The sequence below is a fragment of the Schistocerca piceifrons genome, chromosome 2 (genome assembly GCF_021461385.2).
Source record: "Schistocerca piceifrons isolate TAMUIC-IGC-003096 chromosome 2, iqSchPice1.1, whole genome shotgun sequence".
NCBI lineage: Eukaryota > Metazoa > Arthropoda > Insecta > Orthoptera > Acrididae > Schistocerca > Schistocerca piceifrons.
Window position 1 is genome coordinate 858,801,654 of NC_060139.1, and position 16,516 is coordinate 858,818,169.

General features: G+C 37.2%; 1 protein-coding gene across 1 annotated transcript in view; it reads right to left on the reverse strand.

Annotated features, from left to right (window-relative positions):
* Window positions 1-16,516, reverse strand: part of LOC124775060 (NFX1-type zinc finger-containing protein 1-like) — a 439,199-nt gene that overhangs the window by 219,347 nt on the left and 203,336 nt on the right. The window contains exon 8 of the mRNA XM_047249854.1: window positions 10,021-10,300. Within this exon, the coding sequence (XP_047105810.1) occupies window positions 10,021-10,300 (280 nt within the window). The remainder of the gene's footprint in view (window positions 1-10,020; window positions 10,301-16,516) is intronic.

Genomic DNA, 16,516 nt, shown 5'->3' on the forward strand with positions numbered 1-16,516 from the left:
GACCAAGAGTACCTCTTTAACTTTATTGAGGCAGCAGGACCTATTGAATTCATATCCTCAATATCTCAAGAACGTCCCCTATAAGAGCTCAAAATAACAGACAATTTATCCATCACTGACCATTTCTCTCGCTATCTTATTTTGATAATAAATGAAGATATGACTACTGAGATAGCTGCCAAAGCATCTATCACTCATTCAGTACTACCATTTAGGAGTCCAGAGGCCATTAAAAAGAGACAAACTTTATATCCAATCTTATCGTACAAGTATGTTAAAATGTTGTCATATTACATGAAAAGCTCCCACTCAGAATGGTGTTGTCTATTGCCATGTATGACTTTATCATACAACGGCAGGCACGCGATACAACAGGGTTGATTCTTTAACAGGTTGTTTACAGCCACAAAATGCATGTCCCTTTCGAGACTGAGAAGTTGCTGCCTGGAATAAATTTCAGTGAAGTGGAGCACCTGGCTAAAATATTAAAGATCATTTAGAAGAGAATTCAGCAGAACAGTGCAGCCAAAACATGGAGGCAACACCAACTTAGTCAAAAGAATGCTGGGATATCACTATACTAAGTAGGAGATTATGTGATGCTATGACATGCCACCATAAAACAGGGGAGAACAAAGTAATTTAAATGCTCCTACGATGGACCTCTCTGGATATTGCATGACACACTGTTTGTCAATGTCGAATAAGAAGACTGTAGTTTTTATTTTCTTTGCTTAATTAAGTATTAAGATAGCAATACACCATGTGCTTTAGTTGATCCAGCTGAACCCATAAAAAAAATCATTCAGCACATAAGCCATTATCCAGTAAAACTGTTCCACAGCAACCAATAGGTTCCCATCACTACAATTTATGTTCTGACTCGCTGTACAATTAATGATCTAGGGATTAATAACAGATCTTATCTTAAGTATTAGTTGAAAGATCATATCAGTATTTTCTGTGTCACTCCTGTTTAGCCATACTGATTATTCTGATGGATGTTTTCACCTCTCTAGGCTCCCGATTAACCAGAAATTTTGCTTAAATGTTGTATATTCGTCATTGCTGTAAAGTTTTCTCTCTGCATTATAGGTTTTCAAGCATATCAGTTTGATATTACCATTGCTGAACAGAACTTCTCTCCCACTGGACAGCTTGGTATGAGCAAATGCCTGTCCAGTTTGGTCATCTGTCTTTGTCAAACAATGACACTCTTTGTTCAAATGTGACTCCCTCTGGTTTAACTTTGTTTCATATGACTAGTAGACCCCTGTGCAACTAATGCATCATGCTTTTTGCATCTGTATGCTACGTACTCCACACTGTCCCAAAATTAACTAGTATGCCCTTTTCAGCCTTGTTTTGCTCTACTTACTCCTCTATATTTTATTTTCTGCCTCTCCTATCCACTGGTTTTGTCAGGTGTTTGCACCATTTTGCTATGCTGCGATATTGTTACATAATTTTCGCCATTGTCTGTATGGTGGAGTAATGTTCAAACTTCACGAACTTGAAAACTTCTATAACAAAAGTGCAGATATGTAGCCACCATAATCGAGAATGCCATCATATTGTTTTACAGGAATTTGCAGAAATAAGATCCCGCTCTCCACCTGACCAAATCACCAACTGCCACTGAATAAGCACAACCCAGTGCTGTTCTATATGGCTGGTCTCCTAGTAGACAATGGTAACACAATCAGCATCTTTACTTACATGAACAACACAATTCAGTGCCTTTTGTAGAGACTGTTTCATCTTGGAAGATACTGAAGACAGTTTACTGTCTCATGTGCAACGAATTTGACTGGTCACTGCCCAGTTACTATCTCATTACGAAATACCCCCCCTCCCCCCCCTCCCTCTCCCCCCCCCCCCCCATGACATAATAAATCAAGATATGAATGCTATGCAGAATCAACTTAGTGACTCACCTCAAACATTGGCAAAATCTCATGCACTACAAAAAATGTTTTGTGACAAAAACTCCGTTCACTGAAGTGAGTATACTAAGTGTTGGCAATACCGACCAGCCTACAAAATAATCTCAGTTCCATTTTATTTTCTCCTGAATCCTTTATGAATATCTCAGCAACTGTGTGCCCCTCTCTTCATATCACATAGACCCTCACTTCTAACTATATTGCAGAGTTGACTCAAGATTACCCCAAAGTTACTTTTCACTTGTGGATATGTATCCTGTCTGAATTGTGGATACTGCACATGTTGTACCTCTATCTTATACCATTTAGGCCCTCCCCATATGGGAGCAACACAAATGAACCCCACTGCCGATGCAAGCAGGTGCAGAGAGCGTGACAACAGAGTGACTCTTCAGTAAATCACTCACAATGCGTTGCCAACCATTTGCCAATGACTTGGCATCCACACTGCCAAGTGAGCTGACCTGCATTGTGTCCTTGAACACTACTCTGTACTGATGTAATAAGAAAATGAACAAGCAGGTTCTGAAAATTAGTTTTGTAAAGGAACCGGAAAAAAATCCCATTTAATACAACTTCACAATCCCCGGCTACTACAGACGGATTTGACTGGTAGTGTCAAGGGGCAAAGAAATTTTTATGACATATTTGCAATATACTGTACATTAACCAATCAAAATAAAATTACTGGCATGTCAAAGGAAACAAATGCACAAATAAATACAACATACCTGGAGTATTCTTTGGTGAGATTTGCAACCTTGCATTTTCAAGAAGAAATAAATACTAAAAACAGCAGGAAAGTGGCAGAAAAGCCTCAAATTTCTCATACATACAAACACAATGGTGTTCACATATAAAAGATTTAACAAGAACAAACCACTAGCACCATAACTTTGTGTACATATATCTGAAGACATTTGGGTTTTCAAAATAAAAGTAACACTGTGTTAAGGCAGAAGTTAATTGTGCAAAATCACTGTAGCTGTGTTCATTTGTTCTATAAAATGCTATGAATTTCAAATCCATCTCCTGCATCTCTTTTTATTTTTATTTTTATTTATTTTTGGATATATGGATGAATCTAAAATTTTCTTCTTTTTCTCATTCATGTGACACAATTCACATGTAGGGAAGTCTGTAGCAGTCTATTAATTATCAGCAGTTTCAACTGTACAGCAAATATTTATACCACTTAGGACACTGGCAGTTAGGGATAAGAAGGATAACCCTGTGCATTCACTGTGTATTTTCTGCTGCAGCAGCATTTAAGTGAGAGAGGTGTGAGCTACAGACTGTAGAGAACATGTGAATAAACAATGCCAATCATCTAGAGGTAAAGTCATTCTTGGATCATTACAGTGACCAGCAGATGAGATTGAGATGACCAGCCTTGCTCACATAATGTCACCAAAGCTCACAATCTGCAGCAATATCTACAAATTTGTCTGAAATCAAAAGCTTATGAGTTGTATAAAAGGCTTGAACTAGAAATGTTGAAGGTTTTGTGACAAGTTGGGCTCTGACTTTCTTGACTTGCACCATAATGTTGAAAAAAGTAGGATCCTCCTGATGGGTCAGGAGTGCGCTACCCAGACAGCTGTGTGCAAAGTAAATAAGATTATTTTAGATTACGTGATTTTCCATCCACTGCAGATAATTGTAGCTTTTACAAGACATCGAAGAATTATTGTACGAACCAAATAAACAACTCCCACAGATACAGCTATTATGATTTTAGTAATCAACAGCTGAAGCATTTGCATCACAATCCCAGGATTTGGAGCACTCCGAAGAAGCAATGGAGCTCGCAAAAAAACGGAAGTTTCATTGTTGTATGTCCGTTAGTAGTAGTGTAGAACATTGTGCCGCAAAGTTTGCAAATTTTGAGATGGCAGAGTTAGAGAAACAATGCATCTACATTGAAGTTTGTGTGAAACTCAAGAAAACCTTTACAGAGACACACCGAATGAGGCAGGAAGCCTACAGTAATGATTAAGCCATAATTGGTATTACTAATGGTTCACACAGTTTAAAAATGGCCAGACGGAAGTTAAAGGTGACCCTCATTCAGGACGCCCTTCAATGTCTACCAATGATGCTCATGTGAGGAACTTCAATGAAACTGTGCGTGCCAAATGAAGACTGACTGTTCGAGAGATTGCAGAAGAATGTAACATTTCAGTTGGATCATATCATGAAATCGTGTCACAACGTGTTGGAATGCATCGTATTGCCACCAAGTTCATCCCATGTCTCGTGAGTCAGGACAAGAAAGATCTTCAGGTCATCTTATCAGGTCAGGTCAAATATCAAAGCCATGCTGATAGTTTTCTTTGACTTTGAAGGGTTAGTTCATCATGAATTTGCGCCACAGGGACAAACTATTAATTGATTATGCCACTGGGACATGTGACGCCTGTGAGAAAATGTGAGATGGAAACAGCCTGAGATGTGGCTAGATGATTCACGGCTCTTGCAACACGATAATGCACCACACATTTATCCCTGTTGGTGCATGCCTATTGCACAAAAAAAAAAAAAAAAAAAAATCACTGTACAATCTCATCCTCCATACTCTCCAGACCTCTTCACTGCAGACTGTTTTTTATTTTCAAAGTTGAAAATCTGGTTGAAAGGACAAAGATTTGCAACGATAGATAAGAGAAAATTCGCAGATGGTGCATCTCGCAATCCAAGCAAGAGGCATATCAAAACTGCTTCTGAAAGCGGAAACAGCATTGGGAACAATGTATCAATTGTGGAGGAGAGTATTTCGAAGGAGACATCAAAGATAAGTGATGTAGATATCACTACGACCGATGCTGAGAAGCAGCTAAAAGTGATAAAACTGAACAAGGTCTATGAGCAGAATCGAACTTCTAACAGATTCTACACAGAATTTATGATTAAGTTACCTCAATTTTTAACCATAATATACACTGCACCCTCGAACAAAAAAGTTGAAAGACAGATTAGGTCAGATCTGCCTACAGGTACCTGAAACAGAATGAACTATGCCACGCCAATCCATATGAATTCCGAAAACACTGGAAATGCAAAACCCAATTTATTTTTTTCTCACATGACATTGTGAAAGCCACATGTCAAGATAATCAGGGTCATGCAGTACTTCTTCACTTCCATACCTGACAGAATCTGTTAGCAGAAATAAAATACAATAGGGTTTCAAGTGAAATTTGTGACTCGACCGAAGATTTTTTGGGAGGGAGGATGCAGCATGTCATCTTTGATGGAGAGTCACTGACATATTTAGAAGCAACATGAGGCATGTTCAAGGGAAATGTTTTGAACATCTGATGTTCATGCAACATTTTGTATAGATCTAGCTGTCAATAATAACCTCAACTTTTGAAGAAGAGACACTTATTCATAATGAAGTACCTCTGAAAAACACAGAACAAATATTCACACTGATGTGTTGGTAAATGTGTCAACACCTTGTAGATAGAGGAAGCCTAAAATGCACGCTATCTAACGCAGACGGGCGTGAATTCTGGAACAGGATAATTAGTGAATGCTAATAAGAAAAGTATGCAGCTCCTCGAATACTTAACTTTATTCGATCCTTGTGGTACATCGCTCTTGATAATACAAATAAGACTATCTTCAGATACGGTTAATGGCGCCTTGCTAGGTCGTAGTCATGGACTTAGCTGAAGGCTATTCTAACTGTCTCTCGGCAAATGAGAGAAAGGCTTTGTCAGTGTAGTTGCTAGCAAAGTCGTCGTACAACTGGGGCGAGTGCTATTCCGTATCTCGAGACCTGCCTTGTGGTGGCGCTCGGTCTGCGATCACACAGTGGCGACACGCGGGTCCGACCCGTACTAAATGGACCGCGGCCGATTTAAACTACCACCTAGCAAGTGTAGTGTCTGGTGGTGACACCACACACACAATATAATGTAATTGTATAGATTAAAAAAAATATACTCACCAAGCGGCAGCAGGAGAACACACATACAAAAAAGGTATTATATATATTATGTATTGTAATATGTGTATTCTTTTTTTATGTGTGTTCTCATGCCACTGCTTGGTGAGTAGATTTTTTCTCTCTACGATTACCCTATCTTGTCAAAAATTGACTATTTTTGTTATTATATTAGGACAAATATTCAGTCAGTTACTGATACAATATCAAAGTGTTGTATACATTATAAACTTGCTTTAAATGAAAGGCTCCGTGTAAAAATAAACCAAGTCCAAAAAATTTAAAATCTTAGTTTTACGACAGCTGGGTTCAAAATATCAGTAATTCTTCAAAGAAAGGGGGAACCAAGTCTGTAGTTCAATATACTGTCTGCAGGATGCGGTAGTTACTTGATGCTCCAAGACAAGATTGCATCTTCTGGCAGAGGCAGAGCTATTGTCAATCATGTCAAGCTGCAAATCATATACAGAAAATTGGACAGAAAAAAATCATATACAGAAAATTGGACAGAAAACATAATGGAGGTGTGTCTTAGAATACTGAGGTATTAAAGTATGAATTAATTTGTGCAGCTTTTATTAAGTTAGAGTGCAATAATGGAAGAGGAATCTGATTACATTTTTCTGGATACTGATAATTCCAGCTCTTCAGGAAAGTGTCACGGGAAGTTCCACTTTAATAATCAACGCACAAACACGTTGCTCTTTATTCTGATGTGTGTTCTGGACAGAATCCATTAAGATAGCTCTCACCCTCTTGATAATAGTCAATGATACAAAAATGCAGGTGGAAGTAACTGACCACAAATGTATAGTTTTGGGCCATTCACTTTTACTGAACGCTGTGAATGCAGCTGACTTGTGTAAAATAAAAAACAGCTGCAAGCAAAATGCAATATACCTATGGCCCAGAGGAATGGTCAATACTTTAAAATATGAAAAATGCAAAGCACCAAAACTGGAAGTCAATGTAATGAAAAGAACAAAACCAGAACACAAAATATTAATGCCTATGGGTTAAATTTGTTAATCACTTGATGAGTGAGGTATGGCAGAGGAATGCCTTTTACAGTAAGGTTTAAAGAGGTTAAGTGGCATGGTGGAATTCAATGAGGTACATTTTATCAAGAAGAAAAAAGGAAATAAACTTAATTCGCTAGCCAGAGTCCACCAAGATCAACTAATCAAGAATCATAGATCAGTTACAAATGAAAAGGAGGAGGACATGTTCAATTTACTGAAGTTCATTCCAACATTACATCAAGCCTATTACAAGAATTCCTAACTGCAAAGATAGCTACATGAGGGAGAACACGAAATGACCAACAAGATTTTCATGAACAAGATTATTCGTAGGTGGGGATTAAATAGTGTCTGCATGAAAGAAAAGAAGAAGAAGTAGTAGCAATGGTAAGTGAACTTACTTATAATCTTGCAGTTTGAATAATTAATTAAAAGAAAAAGTAATTTAAGAGGATGCATTAAAAAATGAAAAGAAACAGGGACATTGGTTTAATTTTTGAAGTACGAAGTGGAAATTTTCCAGTGCACTAGTGAACAAAGTCCAGTAAATAGAAAATAAATAGGAAAAAAAAACTTTTAAATTGATAAAAATGTCTGTCTGCATCATGTTATATAGATTAGCATGTATTTGTTATTCTTCAATGTAAAAAAATTAACATTTAATTCTTTATCTGCAATAAAATGTATTACTTTAACTTTATATCAGTTTTTCTTGTAAGAGTAAAATATGGACTTGATCCACTTTTGCTCTGAACCTCTAAAATGTTCAGAAGTATAAAATTGTGCACTTCTCAAAATAAGAAAAAAAAGGACTATCGTATGACAACAGTACTAATGAGTTACAGCTGGAATCAGAAAACTTATAAAAATACTGGGGTATCATAATTTGTGAGAATATACAATGGTATTTTCATGTAAGCTTAGTTGTTGGTAAAAATTCGGTCCATTGGTATGATGCTAAAAAGATGCAGTGAAACTAGAATGAAGACTACTTGCAAAACAATTATGTGACTGGTCTTTTAATATCATCTTTGTCACTGAGCACCACTACTGCCCCTCCCCACTTCCTTCACCACCCACCACAAACATACACTTAAATATTGTTCAAAAGTGTGGTACACATACCAAATAAATATAACAGGGGGTACTGAATATATAAAAACAAGGCAACATAAATGGTCACAAGATTGTCTGAACCGAAGAATATTGAAATGGAAATGCCGAAAAACCTAAACACATAGCTGCTTGAAGATAGATGCCAACCATCTTACAAAAGCCTACTCAGAAATTTCAAGAAACTCTACTGGGCAAGGAATATACTAACGTACTGCTCCTATAGTGATTGAAGACAAGATCGGACTAATTACTGCGCACAGAAATACATTTAAGCAGTTATTCTCCTTGCATCCCATATGCACACAGAATGGGAAGACACACTAATATGTCGTACAATGTAAAGTACCCTATTCCACGTACTTCACAGTGGTTTGCAGAGTATGGATGTATCTGTAATTTCATACAGATGTTTATAACTGTAGTATTTTCATTACATCCTGCTTTTGTTTTATTAATGACCGAAATGTACAAATAATTTTTGACGTTAGTTTGGCAATGATTTCCATTGTAACAATGTCTCTAAAATACTTTTTGATTTGGATCCACTCATCACACAAAGCAAGACACAAATATTCTACTACTGACATTACCTGAAATGATAGTACACTGCCCCTTTGTATTCGACAGGAGTAGCAATTTCATCAATTGGCAAGGTTATTTCTTTTACATCTACATCTACGTGATTACTCTGCAACTTACAATGAAGTGCCTGGCAGAGGATTCAACGAACCACCTTCAAGCTGTTTCTGTACTTTTCTACTCTCTAATGACTGTCTCTTAGAAAGGTGTCAAGCAAATTTTTATCTGCATTTATTTTTGGTGGGTTTGGATGTTACAGTATTCAGTCTCACTACAACAGCCTAGTGGTCATTAATCCCTGTATCTGTCATGATGCTGCCTATTTGCCCAGGATTATTTGCTGCTATGAGGTCAAGTATGTTTTCACAACCATTTACACCTTGAGTGGGCTCCTGAACTGATTGTTCAAAACAATTTTCTGAGAAAGCATTCAGCACAATTTCAGACAATGTTTTATGCCTAAGCTGGCTTCAAACAAGGATTTTTGCCAATATATTGAGGGTAGATTGAAGCCACCACCAACTAAAATTGTATGAGTGGGGTACCTACTTAAATAAGACTCCCAAGTTTTCTTTGAACTGTTCAGCAACTGTATCATCTGAGTCAGTGTGTCGGTAAAACAAACCAATTATTAATTTATTCTGGCTGTCAAATATAACCTCTACTCATAATATCTTACAGGAACTATCTACTTCAATTTTACAACAAGGTAAACTACTTCTGAGAAAAGTAAACATCCAACCACCAAAAATGTATTTAATCTATTCTGAACACGGGTAGGTTCTTTGTAAAAATTTCACCCGAACTTATTTCTGGCTATTCATACCTATAATAATTTAAGCGTCAGTGCTTTCTATTAGTGCTTAGAGTTCTCGTTCTTTCCCAACACAGCTATGACAATTTTACAACTATGATAAAGGTTGTTGCTAGGTCTACCTTTCTGTGTTTGCCATACACACTTTTAGACTGACGCACTTCCTGTAGTGTGTCTGAGAGCCTATAACCCTTTTTCTTTTTCTTTGCATTACTTTTTCTGTCAGGCCCTTGGAATCTGTTGTATTTATAAAAGTACCACATGTTGATGTCAACACAATAAGCTTTTGGTGAAGCACACTAAATATAATCACCTCATTTTAACTTTAAACTATGTGGATTATATGCAAAACAATTTTCAGACGCATGTAACGTGGACATTCTAACACGTCAGCACACAAGGGAGGGAAAACTGGATTACTGAATACCTTCTCTATCTTCTATGTAACAATGAAGACAATGGACTCATAATACCATATTCAGAGACTGTGATTGATTAACAACAGTTAGCAATCATTACAAATTACAGTCACATTGCACATGACCCTTTGTGACATGAAAATGATTGTGATTATATTTTAAGTCTTACCTTTGGCAAGGAAAGGAGCACTTAGTTTTTTCATGATATCTGTCCTGTACATGACAAACACTCTGACATTTGTGGCCACAAGGAAGTTCAGCCTCACAAGGAAGGCTGCAACCTCCCTCAGGAACAGCCTTGAAATCTGATGCTGAGGCAACTTTTGTATTCTCGCTGGGGTGTACCTGACATTTCAGTGTCAAGTGACGGCCAATTGCATCTTGTTTCATCAGTGTTTCATTTATTTTTGGCCATATTTTGCTGCTTCTAGTTAGGCTGTCCATGTTACCTACATAAGTACAATGTACTTTTAATGTTGTTACTGAATGGAAAATAATGAGGACAAAATTCAGTCAAAAGTAAGTGTAATATAAATGCATCAACAGTAACATAACCTAGTGCTTAAACTATAATTTGCAGACACAGAATTATGTCTTTCTACTAATCAGTTGCACTGGTTCATCGATGCAGAATGAAATGCTCTTTGGAAAAAAATACAAAGGATAGTAACAACATCTTACATCCTGAATTTTTATTCATTTCATGGAACCTTAGATTCGTCTTCATTACTCCTTATATTTTTTCATTCTGAAGATATAACTGTTTACTACTACTGTGTTGTTTTGAATTCAACATTAAGCATAACAGCAATTTCTGGCCTAACAGGTTAAATATATAAAGTAACTGCTCTCTTATAATGAATTATCAAGATCCACACAAAAAAATGATGACAAAACTGTTTCACTTAACATGCAGAATATGTAAGAACAGCAAAATATTCTTAGGCTTCAAGAAGCCCCCAAGTCAAGGAAAGCAAGTGCTGAGAGGTATGAGTATTGCTAAACCTAGTCACAATTGCAAAATACTAACACATATTATCTTCAGAAGAAAGGAATGACTGGTACCTGAGATATAGGCTGAGGTCATATTGGTCCCCTGAGAAATGTCAGAATGTATGAGGCAAAACAGACATAATATACTTATCTTAGAAGAGACATATATTGATTTAGGAAAAAACTTCTGGCAGTGTTGACTCGAAATTCTGAAGTTATCAGGGATAAAATATCAGGATCAAATTGAAGCCCAAGTTTTCCCTGGCATACACAATGTCCAGATAACTTACACGCATGCACGTGGGTCACATCATTGACAACCGTTGATATTTTGACAGGTGCACTCCCTGTCATTTTCAAGGCAATACTGCAGCTAGTAAGCACTGTGCAAGGGAATTTAAAACCTCAGTATGCACTGCAGTTGTGGAAAAATAATCCCCCCCCCCACACACACACACATACACATACACAAACTTTTGCCACAACACAAGCAAAGACGACCGATGTCAGAAGTTACTGATAGTGAATATTAATAACCAATGGGGGTGTGGTACCATTAACTCTGTCCCTCTGTTTTTTAACAATGGAGAGAGCAGGATTTCAATTTAAGCAAAAACCTCCATCTCTATTTATGAGGTTAATTGCTAATATAATTTCAACTGCTTCCTTAGTGTCACTATACCAATAGCTGGAAGTGCACGGCAGAATCTGCGTGTTGTCATATTCCATAGGATGAAAGGCAGCAAGACAATGTTATGCAATAACTGATTTGCTCAGCATGTTAAGTGTCTGTGAGACTTACACTCAGTACACCAGTCACCCGCTGTCCTGTCAGTCTTACCAATATATAACATGCCGCAGCTAAGGAATACAATAGACAATCGCCTTAAAACCAAGATCATCCTTAACGGAAACTAAAAGACCCTAATCTGAGGTGGTGGTCAAAAAATGCATTTCACATCATATTTCCACAAAATACAACTTATCCTGTTGGAAATGGTCTCAAAATACAGCAAAAAGGTGTAGCCTGATACCATTGATCCCAAATGCACTGTTTGTTGACAGTGCAACACTTGTATGATCTGTCTTTCACTATAACCATTCTGATGATAGTGACCTCAAAATTGGCTATCTCAGCTAACAAACTCTCAGCGTCTGAGGCAACGTGGGCCCTGTGAGCCAAGGTATGAGATACCCCTTCACACTGTGCAGGATGGTGACAAATATTAGCCTGTAGTTACAAGTCAGTGGAGTAGGCCTCCTATAAATGGCACAACCCAAAGTACCATAAAGTACCCTGACCAACATGTCAAGGAGGGCAAGGCAGCCATCCTTTTCAACCTTCATCATGAAAAGAATATTTGAGTGGACTGAATTCAGGTGCTCTAAAAACCGCTCAAGTTTTCATTGTCATGAGGCAAACAACAGAACTGTTGTCAATACATGCTGGTTTCAATGCTGACCCCACAAGAAGTATTGAGAAAAAGACTAACAGGGCCCTAGAAAAGTTCCTTGCTGCAGAATACTATCAAAAGCCTTGATTTTTATTGTGCTGTTCCCTATATGTTATATGAGAGTTTATCAGGTAAGTTACCTCATCTTGAGGTCATCTTTCATCAGAATAGTTATAGTGAAAGACAGATCAAATGTGTTGTGCTATCACAAACTATGCATCAGATCACTGATAATGATATCGAGGTGGCACCAAAGTCTATGGCCTTCTAGCCTTACACAACAGGGGCCATTTTCAACACGACTGGTTGTATTTTGTGGAAATATGATGTGAAATGTGATTTTCAACCACCATTTAAAATAAGGTTCTTTTAGGTTCTGTAAAGATTGATCTCGGTTAGTGCAGGATGGGTGTCTATCATATTCCTTGCAGTTGAGGTATGTTATTCATTGGTCAGGATCGTGTACTGAACATAAGCATCACACATACACACAACAGCCAAGCAAATTTGCTGTTCCAGAACACTGTCTCGGCACCAGTCATCCTGCGGAATATAAGAACACTGAGATTCTGTAATCAATTTCCTGCTATTGAGATACTGTTATTAAGGAAGCAGCTGAAATTAAATTAGCAAGTAACTTTATAAATACAGATGAAGGCTTTTGCTTAAATTCTGTGTGGAATTCTGCTCTCTCCCTTGTCAAAGAAGAGAAGGACAGAGTTAATGCTACCTCACCCATTGGTTATTAATTATCACTATCGATAATTTCAGATGTCATTCCTCTTTGGTTGTGTGGTGGCACTACACAGTTTACAGAGAGAGTGTGTGTGTGTGTGTGTGTGTGTGTGTGTGTGTGTGTGTGTGTGTGCGCGCGCGTGATCTTCCTGGAACTGCACTGTAAAGTGAGGTTGTTTCAAATTTACAGTCTGCAGTTTGCCATGAAAATCACAGGACGTGCACGTGTCAAAATATCGGCTGCTGCTGACGATGTCAACTAGTTGCAATCCCGTATTTGAAGGATCAAATTGTTATAATAATATATGTATTGCAACCAATATACATACAATTTGAAAGTACAACTATAATAACACAAGAAAGTAAACATTTTACATATTGTGGTTTGCATAGTCACTAACTGCATCCTTTTAGTACAGTGTTCAACAATGTAACAGTGGCCTATTTTGCTATAAAGTTTACAATCACACATTGTGATTTGTTCATGACACGTGTTGTTGCAGGTAAGTTGGTGGAAACTATGGACTGCCATTCTGGTTACCAAGTGCCTCATCTTCAGTCAGTAATGGACCCTGTGCTGTAAAATTTTGGAGGTATGTCTTCCCTTTTTCCTGGCAATGTTTTTAACAGTCTTACCAAAGCACTGGTATGGGGTAGCATCAGGCTTGTCCATACGTCTTCAATCAGAAAGAATTCCCTCGCTAGCAGTATACAGAGTCTGCATCATATAGTTTTAGACACACTGATCACTTTCTTTATATACATCACCTTTACTCATGCTAATGTTGTTAAGTTTTTCATTGTGAGATGTGGGCCGACAATTTCTATTCTGTACATCAGTGGGATTTTGGCTCTGAATAGTGCCATTTGCTGTCTCTATGCCGAGGTATCTAATGCCATCTATTTCATGAATAGCCATTATTGCTTGCATTGCTTTCTCTATTACATGTCTCATGAAACATTTCTGCATGCATTTGTATCTTGTCGTCAAGGTATTTGAAGTCTGGTATGATTTTTAGTTTTTTCTCCCACATCAAGATATCTGCTGATGCAGGTGTTTTTCCTCAATTTCTGAGCTCCATCATCTCTGTTTTTGCCACATTTATTTCGAAGTCATGTTTGGCACACCAATCTTCCATGTTGCATATCTTTATGTAGATTTATAATTCCTTTTGATCATATTACTGTACCATCTGCATATGCACACGGCACTTTGCCCCTCCTTTGGGGTATTCATATATAATTTCTTTCAGTGTAAGGATAAACAATAATTGACATATTGAGTCTCCCAAAGATCCTTATTTCTTTCCTTTAGAGTATGGACATGACTCATAAGCTCCATACTCCTTAGGGGTTTCCTCTAGCTTTTTGTCAATGGCTTTCTGTTTATAAGATAAAAGGCTTTTGTGAAGTCTACAATTAATATTATACAAAACTTCTTTTCTATCTCCAAGGGCAACACACATTCTTTAGCGGGGCTCTTGTCCCGTCCAGAGTTGATCTTTCTTTTCTGAATCCCATCTGGTTTTTTGGGAGTAGTTTGTCAATTGTTTCTTTTATTTTTCAATTATTATTTTGTGAGTATTTTGAAAAGTAAGTTTTTAATGCTCTGGTTATGTATTTCCTGAGATCCTTGGATTCTCTTTATTTTATAATTTCAATGCAGCCACTCAAGATGGAAGCCCAAGAAGATTTTGTCAACCCCTATGGAGATCACAAAATTCATTACATTACTAGAGATTTCTGCTGACAAGATAGTTCTATTAAAACATTAAAATCTTGTGCTGACTTTATAGGATAACCCTAAGCTATCTTTGTAATCAGTCAATGACTCAGGGAATATTTCCTTGCAGACTTAACTATGCTGTAGTAACGCCCATCTACGAAACTGGAGATACGTAAGCAAACTCTAATTACAGACCAAAATCACTCCTTCCAATCTTCACACAAGTGTTTGAAAAAGTGCTCTAATATTGCATACTGACACATTTAACTGAGCAGAACTTGGTAAGTGCCTCTTAGTTAGGCTTTCGCAATAGACTCTTCATAGACAAAGTAATGCAACACCTCACAAGAGAAATGCTATCAGAGCTACATAAGAAAAATTATCCTGTTGGTATATTCTGTGACTTCCCAAAGCTGCTGATTGTATGCATCACAAAATCCTACTTAGCAAACTAAAATGTTATAGCATCAATGGTACTCATCTTACATGGACTGTATCTTACTCTCATAACAGAAATGATGTCATCAACAGACTGTGTCACAGGCATGAAACTAATCTCAGAAAGGGGAACATATGTGACTTGTCACAAGTGCTGGTACTGGACCCGCTCTTGTTTTTAACATACATAAATGATCTTCCAATGATTTTAAAGAGCAGTTTAAAAACTAGCATCTGCAGATGACATAAGCATACTACTCATATGTCCAAACTAGGTTAACAGACACTTCTCGGATAATAGTCAATGCTGACTTCAAGTGTTTCACAGCTAAAAGTTTATCTTAATCTCCCAAAGACTCTTATTACACAATTCCAAATTGGCTTTAATGATCTTTTAGCATCAGAATTAGACTTTAATGGTCATACAGTAAATGGAAAACACTGTTTAAAATTCCTTGTGGGTCAGTTGGATAACAAGCAAAATCATAACACAACATAGATAAATTAATCACAGTTCAGCATGTTCTGCACTTCAAAGAATCTCTCATTACGTTGTCCTAAAGAAGAGAGTGATAGATCTTTCAAAAATTGATCAATATATTTATGTGCAATCAAATTAGACACAGTACTGTTTAGTAGGATAGAAGTCAGGTAAAGAGGGACCAAATCAGCTGCCTTTTGTCCATGGACTGTTCCTTAAACCAATGATACAATTCACAATTTGGTAGCGCACTGTCTAACTGAAGATACTGGCCACCAGTTATGAAACAGTAAGGAAATTAACAAATGCACATTGCTGATTCCTGTATCTAATGGCAGACACATCAGAGGCCTCGCTTCTACCTATGTCAATATTCCAAATGCGAGAATCTCTCTCCCATTTGCCTGCAGGGTGCCCTGTTGGTAAATGGAATGCACATTCTCGTAAGTTTACTGACGTACTTGTACCCTGATACATCCACCTACTAATTTGTACTTTAACTCATAAGTCTAGGAAACATCTTTCCAGAATTTTGAGTGTCTGTTGGTGGTGTACCTGCATCTATGCCAGGGGTGGGCAGTTATTTTGACTCAGGGCCACTTTGTGGAAATGGCGTTTACTAGAGGACAGCACCTTTCAAAATGATTGAATTTATTACTTAACTTTATACTTCAGAAACAGTGGAAATTGTATCATAAAACTTAATAAACGTACATAAAATAAAATAGTGACAGTCTTAACAGTTTATTTATAGATAATTTCAATTATTTGTCACCCTTTTCTACTTTCCTTAAAAAAAATAAAAATAAAAAAAAAAAATAAAAAAAAAGTATCAGGA